General features: G+C 49.0%; 1 protein-coding gene across 1 annotated transcript; it reads left to right on the top strand.

Moving 5' to 3' along the window:
• The first annotated feature begins 11,245 nt into the window (after nucleotides 1–11,245).
• On the top strand, nucleotides 11,246–12,668 carry LOC127763327 (dehydrin DHN1). Its single transcript, XM_052287994.1, has 2 exons — nucleotides 11,246–11,641; nucleotides 11,736–12,668. The coding sequence occupies exons 1-2, from the start codon at nucleotides 11,378–11,380 to the stop codon at nucleotides 12,342–12,344; spliced, it is 873 nt and encodes a 290-aa protein (XP_052143954.1). The 5' UTR covers nucleotides 11,246–11,377; the 3' UTR covers nucleotides 12,345–12,668.
• The last annotated feature ends 1,920 nt before the right edge of the window (nucleotides 12,669–14,588 follow it).

Raw genomic sequence — 14,588 nt, 5'->3', positions numbered from 1 at the left:
TTAGAGAGAACTAACATTTTTAATCAAGCAAATGTGAAAGTTGCTATGTCCTCGACATGTTGTAATGCGATGCATACCCCGTGAATGCTACATCATGATGCAATGCGGCAATGTTCAAATGGTATATTGTATCTTTTACCTTGCATTGTGTCGTAGGAAAGCCGTACTATTATGGGGGATGATGCATAGATATATAAAGAGTGATGCGTGTGCTCAAAATCCATTTTTCTTGAAAGCATTTCTCTTATTGGTGTGTTCTGGAAATTTTCGGAAGTTCCAAAAATGTCTGCGAGCCAAATATGCTTCTGGAAATTTTTGGAAGTTTCCGAAAATATTTTTCGGAAGTTCCGAAAATCCACAGAAGGTATTTTGGGTTCTGGATATTTTCAGAAGTTCCGAGGTTCCGAAAATCTCTTTTGTTGCACTCCAACGGGCAGATTTGTGCTGTGGGTATAAATACCCACCTCCCCTCACTTGTGAGGGCTGCTGGTTCCATTTCCAATCTTGTGTGCCCTTGGCTTGCTTCTCTCTCAAAGTCTTTTGAGCCTTGCTTTCTCGATTCGTCTCTCTACCCAGGTTTGATTCGGATTTGGTGTGTGTGTGTGAGTGTGGATTCGAGTTTGTGTGGGTGCTTCTTGTGCTCTTCATGAAGATTTGTGAGCACTTGCATCATCTCCGGGAGTTCTTAGCATCATCTTTTACTGTTGGAGGTTGAGGATTCCTAGACGGCTAGGAGTCGTTCCTGAGCCACCGATCTACTTGTGATTGGCCGGGAGAAGTTTGTGAAGGCTGGATCTCGTCTCCGCAAGGGAAGAGATACCTCTTAGTGGAAGGAGGAGTGCTTAGTGTAACCTATCGAGGAAAGAGTTAGCTAAGACCCGACTCTTAGTGAGCTCCTCAACGGATAGTAGAATCCCCTCAAGGATTTGAACATCGGGATCAACTTTGTGAGCTATATTTTGGTGATATTTCTTCATCCCTCTCCTCTAGCTTTGCTTGCTTGTGCCGCTATTGGTCTAGTTGCCGCTTGTGCCTTGTTTACCCTGTTATAGACTTCTAGATCTAGAGTTTTCATGCTGTGTTCGCTGCTCTGTGCATTTCCAGAAGTTCCGAAAATTCCAGCCTAGTTCCGAAAATTCCTGCTTCCGCTTTATTTAAGTTTTTAAATTAGCCTATTCACCCCCCCCCCCCTCTAGGCCTAATTGACCCTTTCAGTAGCTAAGAGTATGTGGTCGTCAAATGTTGTGGCAAGAATAGGCTTTAGATGTTTTACCCCTTTCCGTTCCCTATCTCCTTTCTCTTTTTTTTCCCTTTCAGTTGGCTTGTAAATAAATTTTATTTCTATGTGCTCTTTTTGTGTTAAAAAAACTCTTAAAACCAAGTCAATTTACCTCTAAATTAAAGTGGTTTGGATAACGCTTATGTGGCACTAGACGCAAAAATAATGATAATAATATTAATGGAGCCACCTGTCAGTACCAGTTTGAAAAAAAAAAACTAAAACAACTTATGTGACTATGTGAGACCCACATATCACGCTTCATCCCTTCCTCGGTCTCTTTTACCTCCTCTCTCAAAGAAGACTTGGAAGCAAAGTGGAGGTGGAAGCGAAGCTTGTAGGCACGCGTGGAGAAGGAGGTGAGACGGTGCTCGGTGATGCGCTGTGAAAAACTCAAGGCTTGACACCCTTCGATGGTCTTCCTCCACACCATCATAGGTCAACCCTTTCTTCGGTTCACGTAAAAAAATTGAACCAGAGTTTCAGGTTATCGGGCATCCATATGTACAAAGAAAATCCATGAAATACCATCGACAAGCGCAACTTCTTAAAAATGTCATCGTACAAGCCTATTTCTCCCAGAAATACCATCATAGTCAAACGGTTGTTAACAACTCTTCGTTAAGTTGTATGAAAAGACATTCTTACCCTCCAGACAACCATTTGCTCACACAATATCATTTTGCATTGTTTGCTCACACAATATTATTTTGCATTGTTCCATATTTATGTTAGCTACCAAATTCACGGACATCATTATTTTGCTATCAATCAAATTATTTCAGAATGCCCCTGTGCCGTTGCCTGCCACCTCCTCGCAGCCCGTCACGCCGACGCCTGGGACCGTCGGGCGGACGCCTGCGGCCGACGCGCCACTGCCTGGGAGCCCCACGCCACCACCTGGGAACCCCACGTCGCAACCTCACCGTCGTCGCCCATCAGGAGAGTTAAATCGGGTTAGGTTTAGGTTTTTATCTTTTCATAATTTTTTTCCTTTACCGGTGGATTGGGATAGAATAATTTGGAGTGAGAGCAATTTGGTCATTATTGTAAAAAAAAATTCTAATAGTGTGGGCTAAACAGTATGTTGACTGTGATGGTATTTCTAGGAGAAATAGGTTTGTACGATGGCATTTTTAAAAAGTTGTGTTTGTCGATGCTATTTTTAGGATTAAAATGCTTGTCGATGATATTTCATGAATTTTCTCATCTTTATAAGTTGGTGCCATTAACTCTTGGCAAGCGAGGTGCTACTGAAGTAACTGAAACTGAGCTTTTGCTGCTGCCCGGCTGCTTACTCTGCTCTGCTGCCTTGCTGCTGTTGCTGCCTAGCACCGCTGCCAGTGGCTAAATGGCCCAAGGCCAGCTACTGCAGCTCGCTGCGCTACTACCACTTGAATTGCTCTCCTAGCCGGCAAAGCCCAAGCAGCTAGCTGCTAGCTGGAGTACTTTTCGAGAATGGGCCAAGCCCCAGTATGGCAGGCAGCGGCTGCTCTACTTTGCTTCTTGCTCTGCTCATTTCTTTATTTCTTTCTCGTTTTTCTATTTTGGAAAAAGTCCACTTTGACTCCCTTAATTGTACGCCGAATCTAATTCGTACCCCTCAACCAGAAAACCGAATAGGACGACTCACTGAACTATTGAAAACAGTGCAATTTAACTCCCTCGGCGGTTTTGGAGGGCGGTTTTGCTGATGTGGTGCTGATGTGGTGGTGTTGACCCGGTCTTCGTCCCACGTGGCGCCTACGTGGCATTAGAATTAAAAAAAATATCCATGGGACCCATTTATCATTAAAAAAAACTGGGTGATACCGCACCACCCGAAACGCCTGCCCCGCCATGCCGCACGCGGCGACCGCCGAGCCGCAGTAGTGGAACAGCGCTGCCAAATCATCAGCGCAGCAACGGTGACGTTGACGAGCCGGACGATGAGCTCCTCCAAATCATCACCGCGCCCCGGCGCCGTCATCTCCATGCCAACCGCCGCGTGTGGCGCCGTGGCGGCGGCGTCCAGCAGCAGCTAGATGTTGCTGTGCACAGCGACGGCATCGTTGAAGCGGGCTGTGAGCTGCTCCATCTCCATGCTTGCCAAGGCCACCACCGTCGACGTCGGGCCCCACAATATATATTTGTGTGTGAATGATAGATAGGTCCCACATATATTTTTTAAATTTTAATGCCACGTAAGCGCCACGTGGGACGAAGACCGGGTCAACACTGCCACGTCAGCGACACATCAGCAAAACCACCCTCCAAAACTGCTGAGGGAGTCAAATTACACTGGTTTCAATAGTTTGGGGAGTCGTCCTATCCGGTTTTCTGGTTGAGGGTACGAATTAGATTCGGCGTACAATTAAGAGAGTCAAAGTGGATTTTTTCCTTCTATTTTCCCTCTAATTATTCTGGGCTATCACAGTGCCTCTCGGCAACCTTGAGGCCGTCTCTGCACCGACTCAGCCCATATCGTTTCCCTTCATCACCAACGGGCATAGCTGCGCGCTTGTCGCATCTTGCCTACCAGGTCGATGGGTGGGCGAGAGATCAATGGTGGCGGAGGGCGACAGGGCTCAGATCGTGTGGGTGGGCCCTAACGCTAACGCAACCCGACGGCCACCACCCAAAATATTTCTTCTCGACGGCAGCGAGTTTCTCCTCCGCTTGTTATTCCCTCCCTCCAAATCTAGTACAATGGTTGAGCTTGTGCTCGGGGACCACTCATCGAGTACTCAAGTTGCCACCGCCTCACTCCTCGGCGGTGGCCTACTTGTGTTCCTTCGTCGTGGCTCGGGTGAAACTTCTAGAGCCACACACCCCACTCTGATTAATCTCGTCGCCGCCTCACTCCTCATAGCAGCCAACTCACTCTCCTCCGTCGTGGCTTGGGCAGAGCAACCTCTAGAGTCTACGTCCTCCTCTAACTACCCTCACCATCGCCACCGCCACTAGACCTTGGGTCCCTTAGCTCATCATCTACTGCCTCTCTTTCTAGCGCTAAGGCGCTAGAGCTCCTCCTCAACCGACGCTACGGTTTTTATATTTTTCTAAGAGCGGCAAATCCAAGCTAGACACCTACCCCATGTTGACTCAATGGGTCAATCACGGTTAGTTTGTTACTTCAGCAAAAAGTACTTCCCAATCCAATCAGTTTGCACCAGTTTTTGAAGATAGGGATGTATTATATTCGATTGTATGATTGAGAGAGACGATTTAATCAACAACAAAAATGAGGGAAAAAAATAGAGCTATTCCGAGTGAAAATGTAGTCATGTACTTTACATGAACCAACGAGCCTGATTCTCTAAGGCCATTTTTGGGTGAAGCTCATGAAAAAGGTATGCTTGGACATAACACTGGTAGAGAAATCATCTTTGGTCGGTCGGCCAGATTTCACAATAGTCCCGGTTGTATTAAAAACCGGGACTAAAAACATCTTTAGTCCCGGTTTAAAAGCTCAAAGGTATTTTTTATCTTTAGTCCCGGTTGGTACTAAAGATCTATTTATAGTCCCGGTTGGTAACACCAACCGGGAAAAAAAAATCAACATACTCTTTTACTCCCGGTTGGTACTAAAGATCTATTTGTAGTCCCGCTTGGTAACACCAACCGGGAAAAAAGATCGACATGCACGGGGAGGCGTGCGCGCGGATAGGATCGAGGTCTCCTCCTCCCTCCCGCTCCTCTCTCCTTTAACTCCCGGCTCCTCCTATCCAACTCTTTACACCTTATCTCTTCCTCTCCTCCTTTCTCTCCCTTAAACTCCCGGCTCCTCCTATCCTCTAACTAGCTCCTTATGTACACCTTATCTCTTCCTCTCCTCCTTTCCCTCCCCAATCCTCCCCACTTCTTGATCTGCAGCGCAGAGGCCCGGCGGCGCCTCTCCTCCTTTCCCTCCCATCCTCCCCACTTCTTGATCTGCAGCGCGGAGACCCGGGCAGCGCAGAGGGCCGGGCGGCCGGCGGCTTTGCGGCGGCGCGCCGGCGGGCAGAGGGCCGGTCGGCCTCGCGGCAGCGTGGCGGTGGTCGGTGCTCCGGCGGGCGGCCTCGCGGCGGGCGGCGCAGCAACGGCAGCGAGCGGTTTCTTTTTTTTTAAGAATTTGTGATTCGGATCTGAGATGTATTTGATTTGTGTGTGATATGAATATGTGATGTATTTGTGATGAAATTTGTAGAAGTTGTGATGTAATTTTTTTTAAAGATTTTGTGATGTATTTGGATATGATCGATTTGAGGATTTGAGGATTTGGGGATGATTGATTTGGGATTTTGGGATGGGGATGGAGTGAAATCAATATATTAAAAACAATGAAGAAAAGAATAGAATAATGTAGCAACCGGATCTAGCTAGCCTAGCTCTATCTTTAGTCTCGGTTGGTAACACCAACCGGGACTAAAAATGCTCTATCTTTAGTCCCGGTTGATAACACCAACCGGGACTAAAAATGGATTTTTACTACCGGTTATTTCACCCGGGACTAAAGATATCGATCTTTAGTCCCGGATTCGTAGTCCCGCTACAAAGGGTTATAAACCGGTAGTAAAAAGCACTTCTCCACCAGTGTAAAGTTTGTACACAAATTCAAATAATATACGGAATATTTTTGCACGTATACAAAACTTTTATATGTAAGTAGAAAGATTGTGCACAGAAAGTTTGTACAATATTTTTTCTATATGAAATGTATTTTTTACATATAAAGTGTTTATGTCTAAAGTTTTTCTATATTTTTTTGTCCATCATATTATTTATTTGGCTAAAAGGCAATGGCCTCGGTTTTAAACGGGCTAAATGTAGATACATAAATGGGCTATACGTGTACCTGTGGGCTGCACGCGGCCCGGGGGAGCAAGCATCAATGGCTAATTATTGAAAGAATAATTTCACTTTAGGTATTTCAATATGTTGTCGAGTCTGAAATTTATCTCTCACACGAAATACCAGGTACAGTCCATCCCGTAACTAATAGTGCCATGTTAACTTTAATCCCTCGTTAGTATAGTGTCTGGTTTTGGTTTACGTGATAAGTGGGACACACGTGGACCCCACATGTCAGCGGCCACCTCAATGATAGAAAAGTACTTATCATACCCTAATGAAATAACGGTGCAGATCATTTCTACTGTTTGTATAATACTACTAGTAGAGAGCACCAGACTTTCACTAAAAGAAGTATTATCTCTATTTTTTAATAGATTATGGTGTTTACTTTTAAAATAATGTTTGATCATCGTCATCTATTAAGAAGCGGATGGAGTATTTGTTAAAAAAAATAACTAGAGTTTATAAGGAGTCATTTGTTAGGAGAAACCTGCCCTTCAGATAAAAGAAAAACGTGTAATGAAGTTCAGAACACCTGCTATGAGCATCCCAAATATAGTTAACTGAATTAAATAAAAAAAGACAAAAGGAGCGAGAGAGAGAGCTTGCTAGTGATCAAATAGTACTCTAAATCATAGTCGAATTTTAAATTATAAGACTTAATTTAAGTTGATCTTGGAGTTACTTTTCATAACCTATTCTCTAACGTTAGCTTTTAAATCGGTAATATTACATATGTGAAAGATTTATTATAAATTTTTTTATTGCTTTATTTAATTTTTTACATGCTTATCGACCATAGCTTTTTTTTAATTTTAGAGAAGAGTAATTTTTACCCGGCCTATACATCCAACCGGATATATGCAGCCTTTTTTATTTTTGTTTGTTTTATTTCGTGATATCTCGAATAGAGTGGCCACGTGTCAACGAAAAAAAAAGGCTGGACGAACTTGGCAGGGGTGGAGGGCATATGGTCTTCTTTCTTATGTAACCCCTACTCTTCTTTCTCTCTGTCATCTTCCTCTCTTCTCTCTCATATTTCTTTGAAGCTACTTATATTTTAGGACTGAGGATAAGATTATAAAAGTGGTTTTCTTTTTTTAAAGATCGGAGCGTGATTTTTGAAAGGAAATGCGTAAGGGACAATTTTGGATGAAACACTGGTTCAGATGCCCCTCTTTCCTTTTTTTAACATGTACGGGATGACACAAGAGGAGAATGCCCGGATCAAGACCTGCTTACCCATAGGTCTGCACAAGGCCTGAATGGGCCAGCAATTGGACCATACTAAACAAGCCTAAGGGCATTTCTTGAAGTAATAAGTCTGTGTTACCTCCTTCAACACTTGCCGCTGATGAATTGTCTCCCTCAACCGCAATATCGAGTACAATGCATTCCTGATCTTAAAAAACCAGAGCAAATCGACTTCCTTGGCCATTTTGATAGCAGTTTCGTCCTACATGGTGCTCATAAAGCCCACATGTCAGTGAGAAAAAAAAAATAAAGCCCCACATGTCGATCATCCTTCCCCCCCCCCCTTTACCCTTTATCTCTATTTATGGTTCTCGCCAAACCGGAGTCAGATCAGTGATGCGTAGTCGATGAAACTTGGAAAGGAGCATCCCGAAGAGCGTGTTCCCGAGCACCAGCGACTTGTTGAGTTTCTACATCGTGAACACCTTGTTGAGGATGCGGCCGGCAAGGCGGTTCTTGGATAGGTTGATCGGCGGTGGATGGTGTCCACATAGCTCCCCGTGCTGGACCCATCGACCTCCACTGCCGCTGAGGTCTCTAGGAAGGTAGACGGTGGCCGACATCAGCGAGCTCGTAGGGGAGCTGGGGTAGGATCAACCGAGAGCTACTCTAGAAATTGTCATCGCTGCCTTGCTCCTCTCCTACCGACCACTAGCCTAGACATCATGAGGTGGCATTGGATGGGGAGGATGCCGGCCACAATAGCCATCTGTCGCAGTTTGGACGAGATGGGAAGGCACCAACGATGAGTTCCACACGTGACAAGGAGGGCCATGGCAGGGAGGGCATGGCGGTGAAGCTGGATCTGCCTCCGGGCCCTTCGCGTGTAGATTGGGAGGTGGTGGCTTTGGCTTCGGCTCGCAGTGGAGGAGTGCCACCTTCGGAGGAGGGCTTCTTGCTGATTTCGTTGCCATTGCAGCAGAGTGGGAATGTGGCCCCTCTTTATCCGTCTTCCTGGGGCTCTATGCCACCCCGTCTCCATCCTCGATGAGGATTCCTCGTTTCCCTTGAAGATCACGGGTAGGTAGCGGCCGTGGCTTGGCCGGCGCTCGCAAGACGGCAGGAGGAAAGAGGGAGAACGGGTAGTCGACGCCTAGAAGACACGGCAGGTGGAGAGCGACAGCGTGAGTAGGGTGGTGGCTAGTGTCGATTTTATTTCTTTTTGGGAGGGAGGGAGGGAAAATAAACTTATTTCTTTTGGAATTGAAATCCTAACCACTTGTTTCGGCCTACCTCGTCAATACTTCTTCCCATGGCATTCGTGTTGCTGCGGCCAATCCGCCGGTGGTGCACTCCGTATTTTGAGCAGGAGCTAGCAACAAGTGATTGATCGGCCCCCGCTCCCCGCATTTATCCCCCGCCCCCGGCCCCGCATTGTTAGACGGTGGACAACCCCACCCTTCCCCAGCCCCGCAAGGGACCCGCCGGGTGAGCGAAGACCCGAAGCACCCGGGCAGGGATAGATGTTGGCGGTGACGACGGAGCGACGGTTGGGGCTGGCCGCCAACGCTGGCTAGGGACGACAACAACAATGTAGTGCTGGCTAGGGGCGGCGATGGCGGGGCTAGCGGCCGGTGCCAGCTAGGACGACGACGATGCAACACCGGTTAGGAGTGGTTGTGGCTAGGATGGTGTCGGCTTGGGGAGGTGGAGGCAGGCCGCCGACACTTGCTTGTGGCGACGATGGATGGGACGGTAACAGCTGCCGTCGAGTCGCTGCAGGGCAACGCCTGGGCGAGGATCGACGAGGATACAAGACGGCATGACGCAAACGACGCAGCAACAAGGCGGCATGGCGGCTTAGCGGCGGTGGCGGCTGCTGCTAGTGTTGAGCCTGTGAAAAGGGTCGTGGAGCGAGGGGCAAAGTGATTGCCGGCGCGTGACCTCCCCCTGGTGCCGACATTGGCGGCTGGCGGCGCATGGCCTCTCGTTGAGATAGCTAATTTGGGGATCGATCAAAACATCGGCTGCTCATGAGTCGTGACTTCATCTAGGGTTTTCTTTGTTGTACACATCTATTGAATTGGGCTACCAACTGGGCTAGATGTGGCCTTCTTTATGATGGGCTTGGTGTACACTGAACTAAACAGGCTAGCAACAGATTATCTTTTTAATGGGCTACCTTCTATGTATTGTATACTTTAGGGGCCACAGGTAATCCGCGGGTAATTTTTCATCCCTGCCCCCGCCCCCGAAAATTAGCGGGGGCCCGCCCTGCCGCACCCGCGGGTTAGAATTTCCACCCGCCCCCACCCCCGTAGGGGCGGGTCCCCGCCGGGTCCCCGGTCCCACAGGGGAAATTGCTACCCCTAGCCCCACGAAGTCGGCAAAACGTACTTCTACGAGGTTAGTACAGGTTCGTGCGCCGGGGGACGAGCCCGAACTGAAGCTCGTAGCGAGGCGAGTACAGATTTGCGCTGTGCGGGCATGTGGCCTGGCATCAAGTGATGCGCCCCTCGCGTGCCTCCCGGCTGAATCGATTCCTGGCGCCCGTGTCCTCTTGCTGGTACAAAAGCCGAAGCCCCTGCCGCCCATCCAGGCTCCCCCCGTACGTGGGACGCGGGCACATCGGGCAGGATCCGATGTCGCCGACTAGTTTATCCGCAGGCTCGCCCGAGTCCCCACGACGAGGCGAGGCCAGAGGCTCGTCGTGGTACACCAGATGCAACGGTTGGAACACGTCGTCCTCCTTGATTTCGCAACCGTTCCACGTCAGAACAGTGCTGGAAAAGAACGGATCCATAGAGAGTTCTTCGTGGCCGTCACGATTTCGCGGCGCCAAATTACCTTGCCCTTATGGTTAGGGGCGGCATCTTGTGTACCGAAAGTCAATAATGACTCGAGCTAAACCCGTACTACAGACTAGAGTGTGGCCCCAAGCTTTGCCCAATGCGTTTCGCAGGACAGGACGGGCGAAAGAAATCAAAAGGCCGACATGCCACCGACATTTCCCCCCACGAAAGCTATCATCAGCTATCATCAAAGCGAAGGAAAGAAAGAAAAATAAAAGGAAAAGAACTGGCTGGAAATTAGAGAAGCCCCGGACGACTCGATCTGGGGGTGGCAAATTAATCAGTGTGATCAACAGGGATAACTTATCCCGTCCGACCAAATCCACCAGCCAAACCAAGACCCGATTTGTTAGGCTGTGAAAGACGGATCAGTGGGACCCTGATCTACGGACCCCATATGTCACCGTCCAGGTCTCTGGATCTCTCCCGTCGTCCTAATCAGACACCGCGCGCGCGGTGCCGTCGCTCTCGAGCCGTGTCCCGCTCCCAACTCGTCACAAAAGCGATCACAGACTCTTCCTTCCTCTGCTGGGAGAGAAGAAAAATTGGCCGCGATGATGCCGATAAAGAGGAAAAAGGGATGAGAATCCGATGGAAAAAAACTGATGTTAATCTATCGCTACTGCTGCGCACTAAGACGAATCGTATCCGAACAAGAAACGCTTACGTTACTGTTCCTAAATGGATCGCTCCGCTCATCACTTAACCAAAAATCGATTAGGAAATTGACGGACAGCGACGCCCGAAGCCAAGTGTCTCGTCGCGTAGGCGTCGAGGCCTCGAAGGAGAGGGAGCGGAGAGGCGGACGCGCCGCCCACGCCTCCTCTCCCTCGGTGACACGGCCGTCTGGCTCCACATGGCGCCGACCTCTCCCGATGCGTCCACCCGTCCCGAGGCACCGCCACGTCGGAACCAGCCGGCCGCCCCACGCGATTGCCGACACGCGTCGCGGCGCCACTGGCTCACCCGCTGCCTGCCTCTGCCTGCCCCCCATCTCGTCGCCATTTCCCGCCCACGCTTCTTGTCCTCGCGTCGCCTACGCGTACGTACGATACAAACGCCGCACCTTTCGATCCCCTCCGCTATATAAGGAGGGCATCTGCCTCGCCACCTTCTTCATCCGAAAGCAAAAGCGACTCGTCACAGCTCAAACAAGTCAAGAGCGAATAGTTCTTGCTGATCTGTTGTTTGATTACTTTAGTTCTCGAGAGGCTTTAGCTGAATCCATCGATCGATCATGGAGGATGAGAGGAACACGGAGAGCCACCAGGGTGGCGAGGCTGCAGAGCAGGTGGAGGTGAAGGACAGGGGCCTCTTCGACAACCTCCTTGGCAGGAAGAAGGACGATCAGCCGGAGGAGAAGAAGCATGAGGAGGAGCTTGTCACCGGCATGGAGAAGGTCTCCGTGGAAGAGCCAAAGAAGGAGGAGCACCACGCCGAGGGCGAGAAGAAGGAGAACCTCCTCTCCAAGCTGCACCGATCCAGCTCCAGCTCCAGCTCGGTAAGTGCACACATGCATGATCTAGCTTTAATTAGTTACAGACTTTTTAGTAATTATAGAAGGTTTCATGACCTTTAATCGTTGTGTGCAACAGTCGAGTGATGAGGAAGAGGAGGTGATCGATGACAACGGCGAGGTGGTCAAGAGGAAGAAGAAGAAGGGGCTCAAGGAGAAGATCAAGGAGAAGCTGCCCGGCCACAAGGACCATGCCGGCGAGCATGCTCCTCCGCCCGCGGCGACGGGCTTCCCCGCGCCGGCTCCGCCTGCATCCGTGGTGACGGCCGCGCCCACGCCAGCTCCTGCTCCCGTGGTGACTCACGGCGATCACCACCACGACACCGCCGTCCCCGTGGAGAAGATCGAGGGTGATCACGCCAAGACGGAGGCGACCCTGCCACATGCACCCGAGGAGGAGAAGAAGGGCTTCCTCGACAAGATCAAGGAGAAGCTGCCCGGCGGCCACAAGAAGCCGGAAGACGCAACTGCTGTGCCGCCGCCGGCCGCCGCACCGGCTGCTCCTGCCACTACTCCGGCGCCAGCACACCCACCGCCGGCTACAGAGGAAGTGAGCAGCCCGGATGGGAAGGAGAAGAAGGGTATACTGGGCAAGATCATGGAGAAACTGCCCGGTTACCACAAGGGCTCCGGCGAGGAAGACAAGACCGCCGCCGCCGCCGCCAGCGAGCACAAGAGCAGCGCTTAATTGGGGCGTGTGTGAGACCAGGCCATGGTTGGAATTTGGAAGTGTTTGGCGTGTGCTAGTTTGGTGCTTTTTCTGCACTGCAGCTTTGTTAAGTTCGTGTCAAGATTGGTCAAGGCCTGGTCAGTGAAGCCCGATCAGTGATCGAAGTTTGTGTTTCGTGTGGGGTACGGGCTTCAGTTTGCTATAGTCAAGTACTAGATGTTGAGTTTGTTTAATTATTATTGGCACTCTTGTATTGGTTTTGGGCTGGGCATTCTGCCTTGGTATTAATGATTTCTGCCCAGAATATATTGTTGCCTTGTACAGTTGTACTGTACTACTCTACTGGGGTACACTGCATTGTGATCACATTTTCTACTAGATCTTCTCAATCATGTGCCTCATGTATTGGTCCGCTCTTGGTTCATTGGTAGTGTGCATTGCGGGCCAGTGTGAAACGAGAGTAACAGGCACCGCGAGCCAACTGGTACGTGGATTGACTGGCGGGCCTTGTTCTCATGGGCTTCTTTTGAAACTCTTATGGGCTTTTCAGTTGGCAAGGCGTAATATTTTCTTGGGCCATCCATCTTTGGATGGGCCTTGTAATCGAGAAGTAAGAGAGAAGACAATATCTGGGCCTCCTCTCCGAGAGACGGATATTGCAGCGTACGCGAACAGAACAAGCGTGTACCACTTTGGCGCTTGCGCTCAAGCAGCAATGCGGGTTTGAGAACATGCCAACCAAACACACGCCCCAGCGTGTCATGTACCAAACCTCTTGGCGACGGAATCCGCACGGTACACGAGCCTGCACGCGCTCCCGCACGCGCGCGCAAAGGAACAGAGGAGAGAAAACGACGTGGTGGCTGGTAACTTCGTCCGTGCCAGCGCTCTTGGGCCTCATGGTCACGTTGATGCCAAAGCAGCCCATGTTCTACGCGATCCTACGACGGCCTAGAGCTCTACTCCTAGATGCGAGAAGATACAGAGAGAGACATACTGGAAATCGTACGACCGTGTGCCGGTGCACTTGTCGACTGTCGAGGCTTGTCGCGCGTGCGTGATCAACGAATCGAGTGCTCTGGCCTGCACGTAGAATTGAAAATAGTACTACTAGTAGGAAGGATGAAAAAGACGAGAGTTCTAGTACCAAGTTGGTGGATACGATTATGTGCCTTTGGGGAGTGGAGAAAAAAAGGCGCAATAAACTAGAGTTTGCAAAGATCCCGCTTAAGTACTCTCTGCACTCGTGGTGCCAACTCGATCAAAGGATTAAACTACGAGTACTAACCACCATATCGCTAGCGTACGTCTTGGAGAAGAGCTACTTGCACACAGTAAAAAAAAAGAAGTGATGCAATCATTCAACCTCTGCAGTGGCACGGTAAACGGGTGAAAAGGTGTTCGTGCAGCTGTCAGAAAAATCTGAAAGTGAGCGGAGACTGATTAGGGCACCCACAATGGTTATCTATAGGCTCTAAGAGATCCATATCAGCATATTTTCCTACTTGAAAGAGATTAAATGAAGAGAGAGAACAGAGCTATCTACTAACCTGGAGATAGTCTATAGAGAAAAACGAGACAATGTATTAGAGAGCTATAGATACCCATATAGACATACTATTGAGATGGTTTACTATTAATCTAGTCTATTGCTGAAAGGTACATGTTTTATATATAGCACTTTACTTTACCATTACAGGTGCTCTTAGAGCAAGTTTAATAGTATAGCCAACTACTAACTCTAATTCATCTATAGCCAATCTAATAACTCATTTATACAATAGTTATATACTACACTATTAATACCTGGTCCCACCTGTCATACACACACTGTGTCTTGGAGTCCGTGCTACAGCTGGCTACAAATCTGTAGCCCGCTGCTCTTCTCTCTCCTTATTTATCTTCTTAAAATATATTTGAAGCTGGCTTATAGCATACTATTGTACCTGCTCTTACTGCCCGAGTCTCAAAAGGAAAAGGTTGCGCTGCCCACTGCTGTCGTTTTATTTTCGTTGCTTTCAACAGGAGAAAGATTGAAAAAAAGCCATGCTGTGCATGGGATCTTCTTTTTCTGCCTGGGCAAAAAAAGGTGCATCTGGCAGGCTAGCTTCAGTTGTAAGTGATGGTAAGAACAATACAGTATGAAAAGAACTAAACGTAAAGATAGAATTATTGGGTGCTTATTTAAGCGTAGAAGAATCGGCCAGCGCAAACTTGTGTGCCCAGCCATAAGGCTGCCTATTCATCCCACTGGAGCATTAT

This window comes from Oryza glaberrima, chromosome 2 (assembly GCF_000147395.1).
Source record: "Oryza glaberrima chromosome 2, OglaRS2, whole genome shotgun sequence".
Classification (NCBI taxonomy): Eukaryota; Viridiplantae; Streptophyta; class Magnoliopsida; order Poales; family Poaceae; genus Oryza; species Oryza glaberrima.
Note: the sequence above shows the minus strand (reverse complement) of the source record. Positions and strands in the feature narration are given on the sequence as shown.